This window comes from Streptopelia decaocto (assembly GCF_964273445.1).
Source record: "Streptopelia decaocto genome assembly, chromosome: 6".
Lineage (NCBI taxonomy): Eukaryota > Metazoa > Chordata > Aves > Columbiformes > Columbidae > Streptopelia > Streptopelia decaocto.
This window is the reverse complement of record NC_138660.1, coordinates 28,958,201-28,976,538: the sequence shown is the minus strand read 5'-3', so window position 1 is coordinate 28,976,538 and position 18,338 is coordinate 28,958,201. Positions and strand designations below refer to the sequence as shown.

The window sequence follows — 18,338 nt, the reverse complement described above, 5'->3', positions numbered from 1 at the left end:
TGTGCGATAGAATCATTTTGGTTGAAAAACACCTCTAAGATCGTGGAGTCCAACCGTTCCCCACCCCCGGCACTGACCCGTGTCCTGAGACCCTCATCTCAGGTCTGTCCAACCCTCCAGGGATGGTGACTCCAGCACTGCCCTGGGCAGCCTGTTCCAATGCCCCACAGCACTTTGGGCAAGAAATTGTTCCCCACATCCAACCTCAACCTCCCCTGGCGCAACTTGCGGCCGTTTCCTCTGCTCCTGGCGCTTGTTCCTGGGGAGCAGAGCCCGACCCCCCTGGCTCCAAGCTCCTTTCAGGCAGTTCAGAGATCAGAAGGTCTCCCCTCAGCTCCTGTTCTCCAGCTGAACCCCCAGGTCCCTCAGCTGCTCCCATCACACTTGTGCTCCAGCTTGGTGAGGCCAAGTCCCAGGGGGCCGGTGAGGGAACAGGTGGGACTGGGAAGGGGTGAGGGGCAAAGTCATCCGTACAATGTCCAGCCTCACAGGACTGTTCTCCTGCCTGTCCAGATGTCTCCAGGAGACCCCCTGGATCAATATTCATTATAGAATGCTGCTATCACTTCTTGTATACACTGAAAAATGATAGAAAACAACTGGGAAAGAAAAACCCCTCCTTTATGAAATCGTGTTTGAAATCTTCACCATGAAGTATCTGACGGAAAGCTCTCCCAGGAGTTGTGCGAGTGCTGAGGACTCTCTCAGCCGTTCCTCCCAGCAGAGCTGTTCCAGCCTCGATCCTCCCTGTGGCTCCTCTGGCCGCTCCCGCTGTCCCGCCAGCCCAGCCGGTTCCCGAGGGAACGCTCCAGTTTCTTCCCGGTGTCCCGGTGCAGCGCCCCGGCCCCACAGGGACCCAGCGCGGGGCTGGGGCGGGCACAGGAACCGGCAGCAGCAGGTGAGGACGTGCATGGTGGCCCCTCTGCTCTCCTTCCCTGGGGCTGCCCTGCAGTTATTGACAGAAAGAACAGCTTGGTGGTCTAAATAAAAGAGGTTGCTGTGAGCCAAGAGGAGAAAACAAAAAGGGGAGCGCAGAGAAAGGGGAGGGGAAAAGACACAGACAGGGAGAGGGAAGTGGGGGAGTAGGAGAAGAATCAGAAGTGTTTTCCCTTAGAAGCAGAAAGGAAAAAAGGAAGGAAACGTTAAGGACAGAACCCCCAGCGCCGTCCCCAGCCCCGGCTGCACAGCGGCGCCCAGAGAGCCGGTGCAGCCGCTGCCTGGGGAGGAGGCGACTCTGCAGCCTCCAGCTGTGGTGTCACCAGCTCCCATCGCCCCCGGGGACACGCTGCCCTGACAAGGCTGGCGAGGCCGCCCCGCTCCAGGGACTGGCGCAGCCACCGCGCCGTCCTGAGCAGGGAGGCAGCAGCCAGTTCTCCAGCCTCTGCAGGGATGGGAACAAGAGCGGGGGCCTGGCCCCGCACCGCGACCCAGAGGGAGGGCAGAGCCCTGGGGCTGACGGGCTCTCCCCGCGCGCCTCCTGCTTAGCAAGGTACCAGCACCATTCCTGCACTCCCCAACACAAGCCCTGGCTCCGGAGGCACGAGGCACCTGCTGAAGTCTCTGGGCAGAAGCTCAGACTCACCTATGTGTCGGAAAGCGCCAGCTTCTTGGCCGGCGGTGGTGACATGGTGCTGCTGGGCTGCGGAGCAGCTCTGGCCGACAAGAAGGCTTTCAGCTTTGCCAGCACCAGGCTGGCAGAAGCCCTGCCGCGAGGGTCCCTTCCCGGTGTGCCGGTGTTCTCCCCGCTGCCCCACGGCTCCTGGCCGGGGATGGGCTCCGGCAGCCTGGGGGAGGCGGGCAGGGGCCCGGGCTCCCAGCAGCGCTTCTGGGGAACCTGCGCTTTGGCCCCACTGGTGTGACTGAGGCCGGAAAATCCTGGAGCCGCTCTGGGCGCGGGTGGCGGCTGCGAGGAGCGCGGCTTCTTGGGCCTCGGGGCTGCGTCACTGGGAAACGCTGCAGCCACGTGTGTGGCTTTCCGGGCCACCTTGGGTGACGGTGACCCAGAAGGCAGCTTGACACGGCCAGGCAGGCTGGAGGCAGCTTTGGAAACGGGACCCTCTGAGCTCTTCCCGGGGCTGGGGATCCTGGGGAAGGCAGAGCAGGGCACGTGTTAACTGCCAGTGTCTGAGTGACAACAAGGGGCTGGAGCTCTCCCTGCCACCCTCCCCCGAGACAGCACACGCACGTGGGCACTGGGGCTGCCTGGGCCAAGCTCCTTCCCACACCCAGGCACGTGTCCCCAGCCCCGTCCCACGTGCTGAGCAGGGGCAGAGGGGCCGGGGACACAGGGCGCGCTCACCTGAGGTAGAACAGCACATACGCCTGCTGGTTAAGGACCACCTTGATGTTACTGGGGCGGACCACGCTGTCATTCATTTGGTACCACTGCCCGTCGCTGGCCTGCGGAGGGAGAGAGAACGGGGTCGGGCTGTGTCCAGGGACGCTCCTGGCCTGACGAGCAGCAGGAACAGCGCCCGTCAGCAGAGCTCCGCTCCCCAAAATCCCCAGGTGGCCCTGGAGAGGTGAGGGTTCTCTGCGAGAGCAGAACTCCACGCTTCCTGTGACGGAGCACAGCCCGTACCCCGCGGTGCTCCGCACCACGCACGTCTGCTGAGCACCCTCCTGTCTGCACATTACACGGACCCCCGAGCGCCCGCCGGCCCCCAGCACAGAGCGGTGCCCAGAGAGCGCCCTGGGCTCACCTTCACGTAGCAGTAGTAGTGTCCTGCGTGGCTGCTGTACCCCGAGTGCACCAGCACCGCGTAGAGCCCGTACATGACCGGATCCCCGCTGGTCTGGGACATGTACGGGCGGATGTTCAGGAGCTCAGGGTAGCCCACGTCCTGCGGAGAGAGGATGTCTCAGGAGCCTGCACAGCAGGTGGCAAGAGCAGCTCAGCTGTCCTGCGAGTCCCGTCTCGCGAGGGAGGGGGAACCCGCTCTCCACAGGCAGAGCCCACGGTGAGGAAGACGCCGGGATGAGCCAAACTCCCACGGCAGCGCAGCTGGAGAAGGGCTGCAGGACTGCGGCAGAGCTCGCACCGCGCACAGAACCACCTCCCACCTGCTCGGGGCAGCAGGGCCTCGGGACAGGACACAGCCCCGCTCTGGATGGCCGAGCACCCACCTTTGTGATCTTGCCTCCAGTGAAGTCGGCAAAACGCTTCAGAGCAAGTGTGAGAACCCTGGGGGCTCGGTGGATGGTGAAGCGTTTGGTTGCCGACACTTTGTTCTTGCATCTGCACAGGGAGAGCTTGAGCTGTTCACACTGTTCCACCACCCAGGTGCTTGCCAGCCCTGGCCAAGCCGCAAACCCCACGGAAATGACCCTGCTGAGAGCGGGTACCGCTCCAGGGCGCCTGCTCACGGCCAGGTCTGCTGGCTCAGGTCCCCGTCTCAAGAGGGGGGAGATGAGGAGTGACAGGCTTCATCGCCGGCTTCACAGCCACGTACCTCACGGTTTAGCGGTGGAGCAGGTGGAGAAGCCCTCCTGTACTGCAGCTGCCCTCCTGCTTCCCACCAGCACACCCGCGGCCCTTCCCGCCCCAGCCCGCACACTCACTTGTCACACCGGTAGGCGTTCTCTCCGCCCAGCAGGTCTGGCTTCACAAACAGCTCCAGTGCCTGCTCTACGTTTGCGGCTTGCTGCCAGGACAGAGGAGAGGTCAGGGCCAGGCACAGGAGCCAGCGCAACAACAGAAGCTGATCCCCTCTTGCCTGCACCGTGCCTGACGCTGGCAGGTTAAACAGCCTCGAGCAGCAGCGGTGCAGCTGCAGGAACATCCCTGCAGAGCAGAGCTCCCCCCACCTGACCCTGCCCCGGTACCGTGATCTCCACCGGCAGGTCCAGACAGGGGTCAAAGGTGTCCGAGACTGCTTTGCACATCAAGCACCTCACTGCAAGAAAAGAGCAGTGAGCACCCCCTGGCACAGCACGGCACCACCGCCCCAGCACAGCGCAGGCAGCTGCCGTGTTCCCCCTCTGCGCGTTTGGGCTCTGGGATGGCAGCACCAGCATTCGCAGCCTGTACGTGCTAGGACAACAAGTGTTGCTGGACAGCTGGCAACGTGGGTTCCTTTGCTGGTGGCAATGAGCTGGGGACCCACAGCTTCAGCTTCGTGACCCACAGATACCAAAAGACTGACCAGCTGCAGCTCTGCATAATTGGCACATGCTTAGTGACTTTCCCAAGTCACTGCAAGGCTCTCGGGAAACAGCAGCCCTGAGAGTCACAGGCCCAGGCCCTGGCAGCCAGCACTCACCACGGGACCGCAGGGAACCGCCAAAGATCTGGTGGATCAGGGTGGTGGCTTGGGTCTGGCGATCCAACCTAGAGACGGCAGCTCGGATCACACAGCGCCCGCCCCAAGAGCCACCCCCACGGGCCAGCGCTGTGTGCTCAGGATCCAAACCCAGCCCAGTCACAGGATGTGGGGACAGAACCGCAGCTGTGCTGGGGTGGAGGCGTCAGGAGAAGGCAGAGAGCAGCCCAGCAGACGAGGGGACCAGCAGACAAGGGCAGTGACGGCCACCAGAGGCCCCACGTACTCGGTGCAGTCGGGCAGGCAGGCCTTCTGCATGGCATCGACGGTGAAACGGAGGAACTCGTGCGCGTCCTCTTGCCTGCCCCAGCGGATGTGCGGGGCGATCTCTGCAGGAGAGGGAGGGATCAGGCGCAGCTCGCGCTGCAGCAGGGGCAGGTCCTCCCGCCCCCCCTCGGGCAGGGACTGCGGGGTGTGAGCTCCCTCGGCCCAAACCAAACGTCAGGCTCATGTCGGCCGTGGGGGAAGCCCCACAAGGCCCATGAAGGCCCTGGCAGGCTCAGTGAGTCGTCTCAGAAGAACCTCTGCCAAGACCTGCCCTGATCTCAAAGGTTCTGCTCCTGCAATGGTCTCTGCCCTCCTGCACGGCTACCGGAGGGGACGCGCGGGCAGCCATCCTTACTCTTGAGGTCTCGGACAAAGGACACTGGCTTTATCACGCTGCCGCTGTTCGCGAACGCCTGCGTGACGTGGTTCTGCATGACGCACATCATGCAGAAGCCGCTTTGGTGACCTGGAGTGGGAGAGGAGAAGACAGGACGTTGAGGACAAACCCATCTTAGTCCTGGCTGTGTGCAGCACAGACAGAGCCGCTCAGCCGCAGGATGCAGAGCTCGGGAACACTGCTACGGCCAGGAGAAGTGGATGCTCCCGTATGCAGGAATGTCCTCTCCACGCAGAAACGGGCGGGCGGGAGCAGAGAAGGCACATCCCGGCAGGCGCACAGCCCCGGCACAGCCGTGCGCAGGGTGCTGAGCGCAGCCCCGGGACAGGCGGCGCTCCCCTCCCCACTCACAGGCGCGGCTGTGCTCCTTGGACAGCAGGTAGTTGGCGAGCGGTGGCGTGTACGTGAGGCACTGCAGGGTGGCGTTGAGGAAGCAGGTGTTTCGCAGGTTGAGCAGCCCGGCGCCGATGCGCTGGACACGCTGCCACTGCATGGCGAGGCGCCCCGCAGGGAACAGCCCCTTCTGGGGCGCAGGGACGCTGTCCCCGTGGCGCCCCGGGGTCCGGTCGCTGCCTGCGGGGAGAGAGGCGGGTGAGCCGCGGGCTGCGCGGCGCAGGGAGAGCCCCCGGCCCTCTGCACCCACCCTGCTTGCCCGGCTGTCCCTGCTCAGCGCCGTGGGGGTGCTCGGCGGGCTCGGTGCGGGGGCTGAGCAGCAGGTACTTGGCCCGCAGCAGCTCCGGCTGGCCGGAGAAGCCGTGGCTGGCGGGCTGGAACTCGATCTTGTGCAGCAGCACCTTCTTGGCCGAGGTGCTCAGCAGCCGGCCCAGCGCCCCGGCCTCGCCCACGTCCCGCCGCGCGTTCAGCAGCTCCCTCGGCTTCGCCGTGCCCGCCATGGCGTGTCACCGCACGTGCCACCGCCTCAAGGTCGCGCCGCTCTCTCGTCTCTCCCTCTCCACCACCACACGCGCTTCCCGCGCCTCCTCCTCAAGTCCCGCCCTTCGCTGCGGTTCTCGCGCTCGGCTCGGCCCACTGACTCCTCCCCTCGGCTTCGCCGTCCGCTCCGCTCCGCGTCCAGAACAGGACTGAGCTGCGCCCGCGCGTCCCGGCAACGCCAGCGGCGGAGCCTGCGGGGGTTGGTTGTGATGCCATCGCGCTCTGGACACGCCCCAGAATCCCTAAATGGTCACACACTGTAGTTTCAGTGCAGGGGAACCTGGGCACAGTGGTGGATTTGGCCAGCAAAAGCCTCTGCAAGTCTTACAAGGCCAAGACGCAAGGTGTGCGCTGGGGGCAGAGCAAACCTGGTGTCCCGGGACAGGCTGGGATGGGACCGGCTGAGCAGTCCTGAGGAGAAGGGCGTGGGACTTATGGTGGGTTTATGTATATTTACTAGTAGTATATTAGTATTTCGTTATTTTATTAAACTGTGTTTCTCTCAGTCCAAATTTCTCCCTTCACTTTCGATTCTCTCCCCTGTTGGGAGGGGAAGGGGTAGGGGGTGAGTGATCAGCTGCCGTGGTTGTGTTGCCAGCTCGGGTTACACCACGACACGGTTGAAGGTCCAGAGGAACATCTGTCATGGTGGGTCAGGGGCACATGAGCTTTGTGGAGCAGCTCAGTCAGTTGGGCCTCTTCAGTGCTGAAGGGGGCACAGGGCACTGGAAAAGCAGTGACTCCTGCCTGGGGAGATGATGGGGGAGGCAAACCCTCCTGCAGTGGCGGCTGGTGGGACAGAGGCAGCAGCCACCAACACCCTCCAGGGAGCTTTGAACGGAGCATCAGGAAAAACTGAGCAGGCGGTGGTGCTGCCCTGCAGCAGGACACCCGGGGACTCTCGGAAACAGGTGTAGCTGAGGGTCTCTGCAGCAGAAGCCCATGGGACTAGTCAGGGTGACATCATCCTGTGCTTAGGAGGTCTCCAGTCCCACCTTGATCCACCTTGATGTTTCCTGGCCAGTGTCATTACCCCTGTGGTGCTTTAGGCTGTGAAGAGAATCAAAACGAGGTGACTTTCATTTTCCGTGCTGGAATGCAGGGTGGGAGATCAGAGCTGCCGGGATCCTGCTGCACAGTCCGGCCTCAGAAGATTCTGTCCGGGCACTCCAGGGCTCAGGAGCAGCGGGTGCCAGTCACAGCACCACATTCTCATTTTGCCTTCCTTTGTGCCTTTTCAGAAACCTTGGGGTCCTTTGGCTAAAAGAGAAACCACCACCGTATTCTACCCCTCAGCCTCCTACCAAAACCAGGGAGAAAATATATTGATCAGGCATCACCAAAAGGCAATTCTGTCTAAGAGTTGTAATCTTTAAATATCATTTAAATATAATTTAAACAAAGGAATAGCCCTGAGAGCAAAACTGCCCCTTTAAGAACCTCATGCCAGAGGCTAACTACTGAAGAATTACACCTGCTTTGACAAGGAAGGACATGAAAAAGCTTCAGTTTTTCTCCTAAGAACAAGGAGTTCCCTTGCAGCACGGTCCTTTTTCTGCTATTAGTGACAGTGGCACGAATTCCAAACCACGCTTGAGAGCCGCTTTATTTTTCCTTGTGTCCAAAGCCCATCCCGCTCATCCCTGGGAAGGACTCCTGCCAATCTCTGCAAAGCACATCTCTCCAGCCTTGTGTCATCCACAGGTTTCTGTTCAGCCCAGGACACTTCTCCCCGTCCCTTCAGCACATGGCCAGCTCTCAGGTTTGCAGCTGCATGGAGTCAGGCCGCTCCCCTCAAAGTCTTCCCTGCTAAAGTCTTCTCTACGTGCTGATTCCAACTATATGGCCTCATATGATGTACGGCTCCACGCTCCTTCTGCAGAGCTCCATGGACGGGGCAGTCTTCCTCTGTCTTTCATGGTTATTCACCTTCGCTTGTTTTGTTTTCTTGTTGTTTGGTTTATTTGTTCTGTGGGGACCTCTGGAGCTCCTCCGGCCAGGGTCACCACTACCCCCCCAGCTCTCCCCAGGGCCAGGAGGGAGGCAGGGGTGCCGGGATCAGCCCAAGGGTGCTGGCCACCAATGTCCAATGTGCTCCTGAAGTCTCTCTCTGCTCTGCTGTCACGGAGGCACCCCGAGGTTAGTTTAAGGGACAACAGGGTCCAAAACAACTTTTATTAAACCGGGGAGAAACAGGGTTTTAGCACTCCAAAAGTGACTTAAATAAAGGTTCGGGTATCAGTTGAGGAAAATTATTAAGGGGCAGCAACTAATACAACAGGCGGTCCACAGAGTGCATGCACGTGTCTTCACCAAAACAATGCCGGAGCCGGCCCTGAGTCCCGGAGAAGCACACACTTGCCTGAACACGGTGTGGGATTATTTTTAAAGAGATACACGTACTCGTAGTGAGTACGGGAAGTGTACACTCGCGATTCTGTGAGGGTAAATTTATAATACACTCGCAATCCTGCGAGGGTTAATTTACTTACACGTGGAAATGTGCACGGAATATTACACGTGCTTATGTGGAAGCACGGGAGGAAAATACACTCGCGATTGTGCGAGGAAATAATTTATACACGTGCTCGTATTGAGCACGGAAAGCTACGCGTGCAAATGTGCACGGAAAGTACACGTGCTTGTATTAAGCACGGAAAGTATGCGTGCAAATGTGCACGGAAAGTTACACGTGCATATGTGCACGGAAGGAAAATACACCTGCGATTCTGCGAGGATTAATTTTACGCGTGCTAATATTGAGCACGGAAAGTTACACGTGCATATGTGCACGGAAAGTATAAATATACTCGCAATTCTGCGAGAAGTTTTACTCACACCCGTGGCGGTGAGGCAAGCGGAGTCTCCATCCCGGGGGGGCTCTCGGCGGCAGCATCTTGATCGTGCTCCGAGAGACCCGTGACGATGGGCGGAGTCTCGACGAGAATCCCGTTTTTATATTGGCTGATCAGATCTGACTGTGGGCATTCTAGAAGCTTCTCTGCACCCCCACCCTGGCTGTGGGTGCCCCTGAAGCCTCCAAACATCCCCCACACTGGCCGCAGGCGCCCAGCGCCTCCCTGGCGCCTCGGCACTCCCTTCTCCTAATGGCCCTTGCCAGGGGCTCTGGGGCCAAACAAAAGAAGCTGTTGGCCTCAAGTAGCAGAGAGAGAGGGAGATGTGCCTACTCCTTCCATACTGAAGGAGGGAGGGGAGAGAGGGGGGTTTGCATTCTGCCACATCTGCCCACACTGACCCTCACCTGCGCAGGGAGCAGAGCCCTGCCGGCCTGGGGCAGGAGTTGGGGTGTTTCCTCCTTCCTGCCAGCCCCCACAGACACCCCACTGTCCTCACTGACCCTCGTAGACGACCTGGAGCTTCTCCTGGCACACGTCTGCCTGCTGGCGCCCGATGAGCCCCAGGCACACACAGCCCGTCACGCAGCCCTCTAGCCTGCCTGCCCAGAGACCCAGCTTCCTGCCACCAGCCCCACGGGCCTGGCCACACACCTTCCTGCCCCTGGGCAAGGCTGAGCCAGGGCGGTGCCCCGAATGGGGAGACCAAGAAGGCTGCGAGAGACCCAGCAAAGCTCCCACGGGGAGCCCATGTGCGAGCCCGGGTGCAAAAGGGCAGCAGGGATCCCCGTGGGCCCCACATGGGGCAGGCAGGGCTCTGCAGCTGCCCGGCAGATTTGGCAGCTGCCGTGGGGCAGGGGGGGTCCCTCGGCAGGGCTGTGGCTCACCCAGGAACACGACGGCCGCCTCACACAAGGGCTCCTGCGGGCTCTGCAGGTTCGGCAGGCTCTGGCGCAGGTAGTCCTGCACTCTGCTGCTGTGCTCCCTGAGCTGGTGAGAGCACCAGGGGACAGGGCTGGCGCAAAGCCTCCCCCGACGCCCAGGACTGGCCTCGCCTGCCTTCCCCTGCCCAGACACCCATGGTGCCCAGCACGCAGCTGGTGCCGCAGTCTGGAGGAGCCGGGGGCTGGGTGTCAGAGTCCATGAGCAGCCGTCCTGAGTGCCACCGCGCCAGCTTTATTTACCCGGAGCCATCCTGCTCCTTCGTTGGCAGCTTGCTGGATCTGCACTCTTTGCAGAAAGACACGTAAACAGCTCCTTCTTCTGCTTCTTCACCCCCATCCTGAATTGTGCTCTGCCAGGAAATGGGAGAGACAAAAAAGTAAGGGAGAAAGAAACAGGGTCCCTGCACAAGCACCAGCTGCAGACACCAGCAACCTAAGTTGCCTCTTTTTAGCTGCCTTGACTTACCTGGGGTTTTTTTGGACTTCAAATGAAAGCAGAGAGGAGCTGAGTGCACAAGTTACTGTACGCGCCAATGAAAGAGGTAAGAACTGAACCAGAGAGTCCAGATCTCCTGAACCCACCACTGACAGCCGCTGCATGAACCTTTTAATACACAAGGGTTAGCACCAGTTCTCTCAGGAGCTCTGCTGGTGCAGAGACTGTTGGAACTTGCAGCTGTGAACAGGAGGGAGCACATGAAAGCAAGAACATCACTTTGAGCTACAAAACCAAGAATGAGCTGTGTTGTCACAGGTGATCTGATCTGATCTGATCTGCTGGGCTGTGCATTTAGGTTTTCTGTGTAATACTCAAGTGATCTAGAATATGCTGAGGCAGATACAGGCTTTAATAATCTGACTAAAATGTGTTGTCTTCTTCTTTCTTCTCTTCATTGGGTTAAAAGGGAAATAATTGAAATGTTGCAAGAATTCAGCTTATCCATGGATCTCTTGTTTTTCTTTCATGCTACCTTCATTCTACCTGATTTCACCAAATCCTACAAGGATTTTATGGCCATCTTACAGCCCGGCAACAGTGCCAAGTGGGCACCATTAAACCAGACTCCTCCTTCACAGCTTTCTTTTCAGCACTGTTTGGATTTGCAGGGAGGAGCAAAGAAAAAGAGAATTATAAACAATGAGGTAACAATTAACTTTAGAAATACATATACTGGTCCCCCTGCAACCACATAATGTTTGGTCATCACACACACCGCTTGAAAAATTAAAATTTCAGGGCTTTTAACTACCACAGCCTTAAGCACAGCAATAGCTAAATTAGAAAGGATTTCTTTCGAGGGCACTGCAACAAAATCCTGGTTTGGGGAGGCTGGGCTTGGGTTCTTTATGAGCTGTTTGTTTTTACCTCCTCCATCTCTAAAATATCCCCTCGTCACACAGAACGGTCCGTACACCAGTGACTTGCCTCTTGAACGCTCTGTGGAGTCTCCACGTCCTCCTCTGTTGGTTCCTCAGACTCTCCTGAAGGCCGTGCAGAGACTCCACATCTTTCTCGCGCGTCTTCCTCCTGGGTGTCCTCCTCCTTCGTCTCCTCCAGCATCTCCAAAGACACAGGTTCTGAAAGGAGAAATTCCGAGCCTGTTTGAAAAGAACAGAAAGGCGGTTTTGAAAAGCAGATAGCACGACATTTACTTTTCATGTCCTTTCTCTCTCTCTCTCCCTTGTGAAACACCACAATTGAATAAGATCAGCACACAGACAGGAAGATGCTCAGTCACGTTCATTAGACGCAGCGCCAGCCACTCTCAGCCCAGGGCACGGTTACCTGCAGCCAAGGCCCCTTCCAGCTCCCCTCGGTCGCTGCTTTCTCTATCGCAGTCAGTGCCGCTGTTCAGTGGCCTGAGCCGGTAACCCAGACAGCGCATCTTCCTCTGCCTCGCCTGCCCTGCGTGTGTCAGTGCGGTGCCGAGCCTTCCTCCACCAGGACACCCCCAGATTGAGAAAACGGGTACTGAACATGTTTCTGGAAGTCACCTGTTTTTCTAGGGGAGGCAAAAATGCTTTTCCCAGCAGAAGTCAGCTCCAGCCCTTCTCCCTTTATGCTGTTATGACTCTTGTCTTCCACCCTGTGCAAACTCTGAGCTTTCCAAAGCCCAGATTCCCACCCTCCAGCTCAGTCAAAACGCAGCATTAAGACTTGCTTTTGCATTCAGTTATTTCGTGTTCACTCTTAAGATCTCTCAGAATCTTCTCTCTCTTCTGAGTCTCCTTATTTCCATCTTTTAGAAGCTTCTCACCTCTGCTGAGGCTGCTTCTCGCAGATCAACACCTGCCAGAAGCTCCCAATGGTAAAGTTCACTGCGAGCCTTTTTCTTTCATATGCTACCAATATACACCCGGTAACCATTTCAATCTGACCCACCCAGCTTTGAGATGCACCTTCATTTTGATGCCAAAAATGCATCTGCAGTTCACAACAGTGACACAAGGATCCTGTGGGACACAGGAAACGTTTCCATTACTAACAAAAAAAGTGCCAATGATTTACAGCCTGCAAGTGATGCGTATCACTAGTGATGTGTAAATACTTGCTCTTGCTGAGATTCACCTTCATACTTGGCCCTCCCTCCTTCCCGTGGTTCACTCTACCCATGCTCTTTTTTTTTGCTTTCATTACATTCTTTGAGACAGACTTCTACCCATTTTCAAAAATACCAGGACAAGACAACAGAAACCCTGGCTGTGACCTTTAGGCACTATTACAATGCAAAGATAGACTGTGCGATAGAATCATTTTGGTTGAAAAACACCTCTAAGATCGTGGAGTCCAACCGTTCCCCACCCCCGGCACTGACCCGTGTCCTGAGACCCTCATCTCAGGTCTGTCCAACCCTCCAGGGATGGTGACTCCAGCACTGCCCTGGGCAGCCTGTTCCAATGCCCCACAGCCCTTTGGGCAAGAAATTGTTCCCCACATCCAACCTCAACCTCCCCTGGCGCAACTTGCGGCCGTTTCCTCTGCTCCTGGCGCTTGTTCCTGGGGAGCAGAGCCCGACCCCCCTGGCTCCAAGCTCCTTTCAGGCAGTTCAGAGATCAGAAGGTCTCCCCTCAGCTCCTGTTCTCCAGCTGAACCCCCAGGTCCCTCAGCCGCTCCCATCACACTTGTGCTCCAGCTTGGTGAGGCCAAGTCCCAGGGGGCCGGTGAGGGAACAGGTGGGACTGGGAAGGGGTGAGGGGCAAAGTCATCCGTACAATGTCCAGCCTCACAGGACTGTTCTCCTGCCTGTCCAGATGTCTCCAGGAGACCCCCTGGATCAATATTCATTATAGAATGCTGCTATCACTTCTTGTATACACTGAAAAATGATAGAAAACAACTGGGAAAGAAAAACCCCTCCTTTATGAAATCGTGTTTGAAATCTTCACCATGAAGTATCTGACGGAAAGCTCTCCCAGGAGTTGTGCGAGTGCTGAGGACTCTCTCAGCCGTTCCTCCCAGCAGAGCTGTTCCAGCCTCGATCCTCCCTGTGGCTCCTCTGGCCGCTCCCGCTGTCCCGCCAGCCCAGCCGGTTCCCGAGGGAACGCTCCAGTTTCTTCCCGGTGTCCCAGCGGCAGCGCCCCGGCCCCACAGGGACCCAGCGCGGGGCTGGGGCGGGCACAGGAACCGGCAGCAGCAGGTGAGGACGTGCATGGTGGCCCCTCTGCTCTCCTTCCCTGGGGCTGCCCTGCAGTTATTGACAGAAAGAACAGCTTGGTGGTCTAAATAAAAGAGGTTGCTGTGAGCCAAGAGGAGAAAACAAAAAGGGGAGCGCAGAGAAAGGGGAGGGGAAAAGACACAGACAGGGAGAGGGAAGTGGGGGAGTAGGAGAAGAATCAGAAGTGTTTTCCCTTAGAAGCAGAAAGGAAAAAAGGAAGGAAACGTTAAGGACAGAACCCCCAGCGCTGTCCCCAGCCCCGGCTGCACAGCGGCGCCCAGAGAGCCGGTGCAGCCGCTGCCTGGGGAGGAGGCGACTCTGCAGCCTCCAGCTGTGGTGTCACCAGCTCCCATCGCCCCCGGGGACACGCTGCCCTGACAAGGCTGGCGAGGCCGCCCCGCTCCAGGGACTGGCGCAGCCACCGCGCCGTCCTGAGCAGGGAGGCAGCAGCCAGTTCTCCAGCCTCTGCAGGGATGGGAACAAGAGCGGGGGCCTGGCCCCGCACCCCGACCCAGAGGGAGGGCAGAGCCCTGGGGCTGACGGGCTCTCCCCGCGCGCCTCCTGCTTAGCAAGGTACCAGCACCATTCCTGCACTCCCCAACACAAGCCCTGGCTCCGGAGGCACGAGGCACCTGCTGAAGTCTCTGGGCAGAAGCTCAGACTCACCTATGTGTCGGAAAGCGCCAGCTTCTTGGCCGGCGGTGGTGACACGGTGCTGCTGGGCTGCGGAGCAGCTCTGGCCGACAAGAAGGCTTTCAGCTTTGCCAGCACCAGGCTGGCAGAAGCCCTGCCGCGAGGGTCCCTTCCCGGTGTCCCGGTGTTCTCCCCGCTGCCCCACGGCTCCTGGCCGGGGATGGGCTCCGGCAGCCTGGGGGAGGCGGGCAGGGGCCCGGGCTCCCAGCAGCGCTTCTGGGGAACCTGCGCTTTGGCCCCACTGGTGTGACTGAGGCCGGAAAATCCTGGAGCCGCTCTGGGCGCGGGTGGCGGCTGCGAGGAGCGCGGCTTCTTGGGCCTCGGGGCTGCGTCACTGGGAAACGCTGCAGCCACGTGTGTGGCTTTCCGGGCCAGCTTGGGTGACGGTGACCCAGAAGGCAGCTTGACACGGCCAGGCAGGCTGGAGGCAGCTTTGGAAACGGGACCCTCTGAGCTCTTCCCGGGGCTGGGGATCCTGGGGAAGGCAGAGCAGGGCACGTGTTAACTGCCAGTGTCTGAGTGACAACAAGGGGCTGGAGCTCTCCCTGCCACCCTCCCCCGAGACAGCACACGCACGTGGGCACTGGGGCTGCCTGGGCCAAGCTCCTTCCCACACCCAGGCACGTGTCCCCAGCCCCGTCCCACGTGCTGAGCAGGGGCAGAGGGGCCGGGGACACAGGGCGCGCTCACCTGAGGTAGAACAGCACATACGCCTGCTGGTTAAGGACCACCTTGATGTTACTGGGGCGGACCACGCTGTCATTCATTTGGTACCACTGCCCGTCGCTGGCCTGCGGAGGGAGAGAGAACGGGGTCGGGCTGTGTCCAGGGACGCTCCTGGCCTGACGAGCAGCAGGAACAGCGCCCGTCAGCAGAGCTCCGCTCCCCAAAATCCCCAGGTGGCCCTGGAGAGGTGAGGGTTCTCTGCGAGAGCAGAACTCCACGCTTCCTGTGACGGAGCACAGCCCGTACCCCGCGGTGCTCCGCACCACGCACGTCTGCTGAGCACCCTCCTGTCTGCACATTACACGGACCCCCGAGCGCCCGCCGGCCCCCAGCACAGAGCGGTGCCCAGAGAGCGCCCTGGGCTCACCTTCACGTAGCAGTAGTAGTGTCCTGCGTGGCTGCTGTACCCCGAGTGCACCAGCACCGCGTAGAGCCCGTACATGACCGGATCCCCGCTGGTCTGGGACATGTACGGGCGGATGTTCAGGAGCTCAGGGTAGCCCACGTCCTGCGGAGAGAGGATGTCTCAGGAGCCTGCACAGCAGGTGGCAAGAGCAGCTCAGCTGTCCTGCGAGTCCCGTCTCGCGAGGGAGGGGGAACCCGCTCTCCACAGGCAGAGCCCACGGTGAGGAAGACGCCGGGATGAGCCAAACTCCCACGGCAGCGCAGCTGGAGAAGGGCTGCAGGACTGCGGCAGAGCTCGCACCGCGCACAGAACCACCTCCCACCTGCTCGGGGCAGCAGGGCCTCGGGACAGGACACAGCCCCGCTCTGGATGGCCGAGCACCCACCTTTGTGATCTTGCCTCCAGTGAAGTCGGCAAAACGCTTCAGAGCAAGTGTGAGAACCCTCGGCGCTCGGTGGATGGTGAAGCGTTTGGTTGCCGACACTTTGTTCTTGCATCTGCACAGGGAGAGCTTGAGCTGTTCACACTGTTCCACCACCCAGGTGCTTGCCAGCCCTGGCCAAGCCGCAAACCCCACGGAAATGACCCTGCTGAGAGCGGGTACCGCTCCAGGGCGCCTGCTCACGGCCAGGTCTGCTGGCTCAGGTCCCCGTCTCAAGAGGGGGGAGATGAGGAGTGACAGGCTTCATCGCCGGCTTCACAGCCACGTACCTCACGGTTTAGCGGTGGAGCAGGTGGAGAAGCCCTCCTGTACTGCAGCTGCCCTCCTGCTTCCCACCAGCACACCCGCGGCCCTTCCCGCCCCAGCCCGCACACTCACTTGTCACACCGGTAGGCATTCTCTCCGCCCAGCAGGTCTGGCTTCACAAACAGCTCCAGTGCCTGCTCTACGTTTGCGGCTTGCTGCCAGGACAGAGGAGAGGTCAGGGCCAGGCACAGGAGCCAGCGCAACAACAGAAGCTGATCCCCTCTTGCCTGCACCGTGCCTGATGCTGGCAGGTTAAACAGCCTCGAGCAGCAGCGGTGCAGCTGCAGGAACATCCCTGCAGAGCAGAGCTCCCCCCACCTGACCCTGCCCCGGTACCGTGATCTCCACCGGCAGGTCCAGACAGGGGTCAAAGGTGTCCGAGACTGCTTTGCACATCAAGCACCTCACTGCAAGAAAAGAGCAGTGAGCACCCCCTGGCACAGCACGGCACCACCGCCCCAGCACAGTGCAGGCAGCTGCCGTGTTCCCCCTCTGCGCGTTTGGGCTCTGGGATGGCAGCACCAGCATTCGCAGCCTGTACGTGCTAGGACAACAAGTGTTGCTGGACAGCTGGCAACGTGGGTTCCTTTGCTGGTGGCAATGAGCTGGGGACCCACAGCTTCAGCTTCGTGACCCACAGATACCAAAAGACTGACCAGCTGCAGCTCTGCATAATTGGCACATGCTTAGTGACTTTCCCAAGTCACTGCAAGGCTCTCGGGAAACAGCAGCCCTGAGAGTCACAGGCCCAGGCCCTGGCAGCCAGCACTCACCACGGGACCGCAGGGAACCGCCAAAGATCTGGTGGATCAGGGTGGTGCCTTGGGTCTGGCGATCCAACCTAGAGACGGCAGCTCGGATCACACAGCGCCCGCCCCAAGAGCCACCCCCACGGGCCAGCGCTGTGTGCTCAGGATCCAAACCCAGCCCAGTCACAGGATGTGGGGACAGAACCGCAGCTGTGCTGGGGTGGAGGCGTCAGGAGAAGGCAGAGAGCAGCCCAGCAGACGAGGGGACCAGCAGACAAGGGCAGTGACGGCCACCAGAGGCCCCACGTACTCGGTGCAGTCGGGCAGGCAGGCCTTCTGCATGGCATCGACGGTGAAACGGAGGAACTCGTGCGCGTCCTCTTGCCTGCCCCAGCGGATGTGCGGGGCGATCTCTGCAGGAGAGGGAGGGATCAGGCGCAGCTCGCGCTGCAGCAGGGGCAGGTCCTCCCGCCCCCCCTCGGGCAGGGACTGCGGGGTGTGAGCTCCCTCGGCCCAAACCAAACGTCAGGCTCATGTCGGCCGTGGGGGAAGCCCCACAAGGCCCATGAAGGCCCTGGCAGGCTCAGTGAGTCGTCTCAGAAGAACCTCTGCCAAGACCTGCCCTGATCTCAAAGGTTCTGCTCCTGCAATGGTCTCTGCCCTCCTGCACGGCTACCGGAGGGGACGCGCGGGCAGCCATCCTTACTCTTGAGGTCTCGGACAAAGGACACTGGCTTTATCACGCTGCCGCTGTTCGCGAACGCCTGCGTGACGTGGTTCTGCATGACGCACATCATGCAGAAGCCGCTTTGGTGACCTGGAGTGGGAGAGGAGAAGACAGGACGTTGAGGACAAACCCATCTTAGTCCTGGCTGTGTGCAGCACAGACAGAGCCGCTCAGCCGCAGGATGCAGAGCTCGGGAACACTGCTACGGCCAGGAGAAGTGGATGCTCCCGTATGCAGGAATGTCCTCTCCACGCAGAAACGGGCGGGCGGGAGCAGAGAAGGCACATCCCGGCAGGCGCACAGCCCCGGCACAGCCGTGCGCAGGGTGCTGAGCGCAGCCCCGGGACAGGCGGCGCTCCCCTCCCCACTCACAGGCGCGGCTGTGCTCCTTGGACAGCAGGTAGTTGGCGAGCGGTGGCGTGTACGTGAGGCACTGCAGGGTGGCGTTGAGGAAGCAGGTGTTTCGCAGGTTGAGCAGCCCGGCGCCGATGCGCTGGACACGCTGCCACTGCATGGCGAGGCGCCCCGCAGGGAACAGCCCCTTCTGGGGCGCAGGGACGCCGTCCCCGTGGCGCCCCGGGGTCCGGTCGCTGCCTGCGGGGAGAGAGGCGGGTGAGCCGCGGGCTGCGCAGCGCAGGGAGAGCCCCCCGGCCCTCTGCACCCACCCTGCTTGCCCGGCTGTCCCTGCTCAGCGCCGCGGGGGTGCTCGGCGGGCTCGGTGCGGGGGCTGAGCAGCAGGTACTTGGCCCGCAGCAGCTCCGGCTGGCCGGAGAAGCCGTGGCTGGCGGGCTGGAACTCGATCTTGTGCAGCAGCACCTTCTTGGCCGAGGTGCTCAGCAGCCGGCCCAGCGCCCCGGCCTCGCCCGCGTCCCGCCGCGCGTTCAGCAGCTCCCTCGGCTTCGCCGTGCCCGCCAT

General features: G+C 60.3%; 2 protein-coding genes across 2 annotated transcripts; both read right to left on the bottom strand.

Annotated features, from left to right (window-relative positions):
- Positions 1–1,582: 1,582 nt before the first annotated feature.
- On the bottom strand, positions 1,583–5,879 carry LOC309441324 (ubiquitin carboxyl-terminal hydrolase 36-like; the record flags this gene model as incomplete). Its single annotated transcript, XM_082055958.1, is given in 11 exon segments — positions 1,583–2,084; positions 2,300–2,400; positions 2,703–2,843; positions 3,127–3,238; positions 3,562–3,644; positions 3,826–3,896; positions 4,263–4,330; positions 4,549–4,651; positions 4,945–5,055; positions 5,338–5,578; positions 5,580–5,879. Coding segments are annotated over 11 exon segments (1,833 nt in total).
- An 8,161-nt stretch (positions 5,880–14,040) lies between these two features.
- LOC309441323 (ubiquitin carboxyl-terminal hydrolase 36-like) lies at positions 14,041–18,338 on the bottom strand (the record flags this gene model as incomplete). Its single annotated transcript, XM_082055957.1, has 11 exons — positions 14,041–14,542; positions 14,758–14,858; positions 15,161–15,301; positions 15,585–15,696; positions 16,020–16,102; positions 16,284–16,354; positions 16,721–16,788; positions 17,007–17,109; positions 17,403–17,513; positions 17,796–18,017; positions 18,089–18,338. The coding sequence occupies 11 exons, from the start codon at positions 18,336–18,338 to the stop codon at positions 14,041–14,043; spliced, it is 1,764 nt and encodes a 587-aa protein (XP_081912083.1).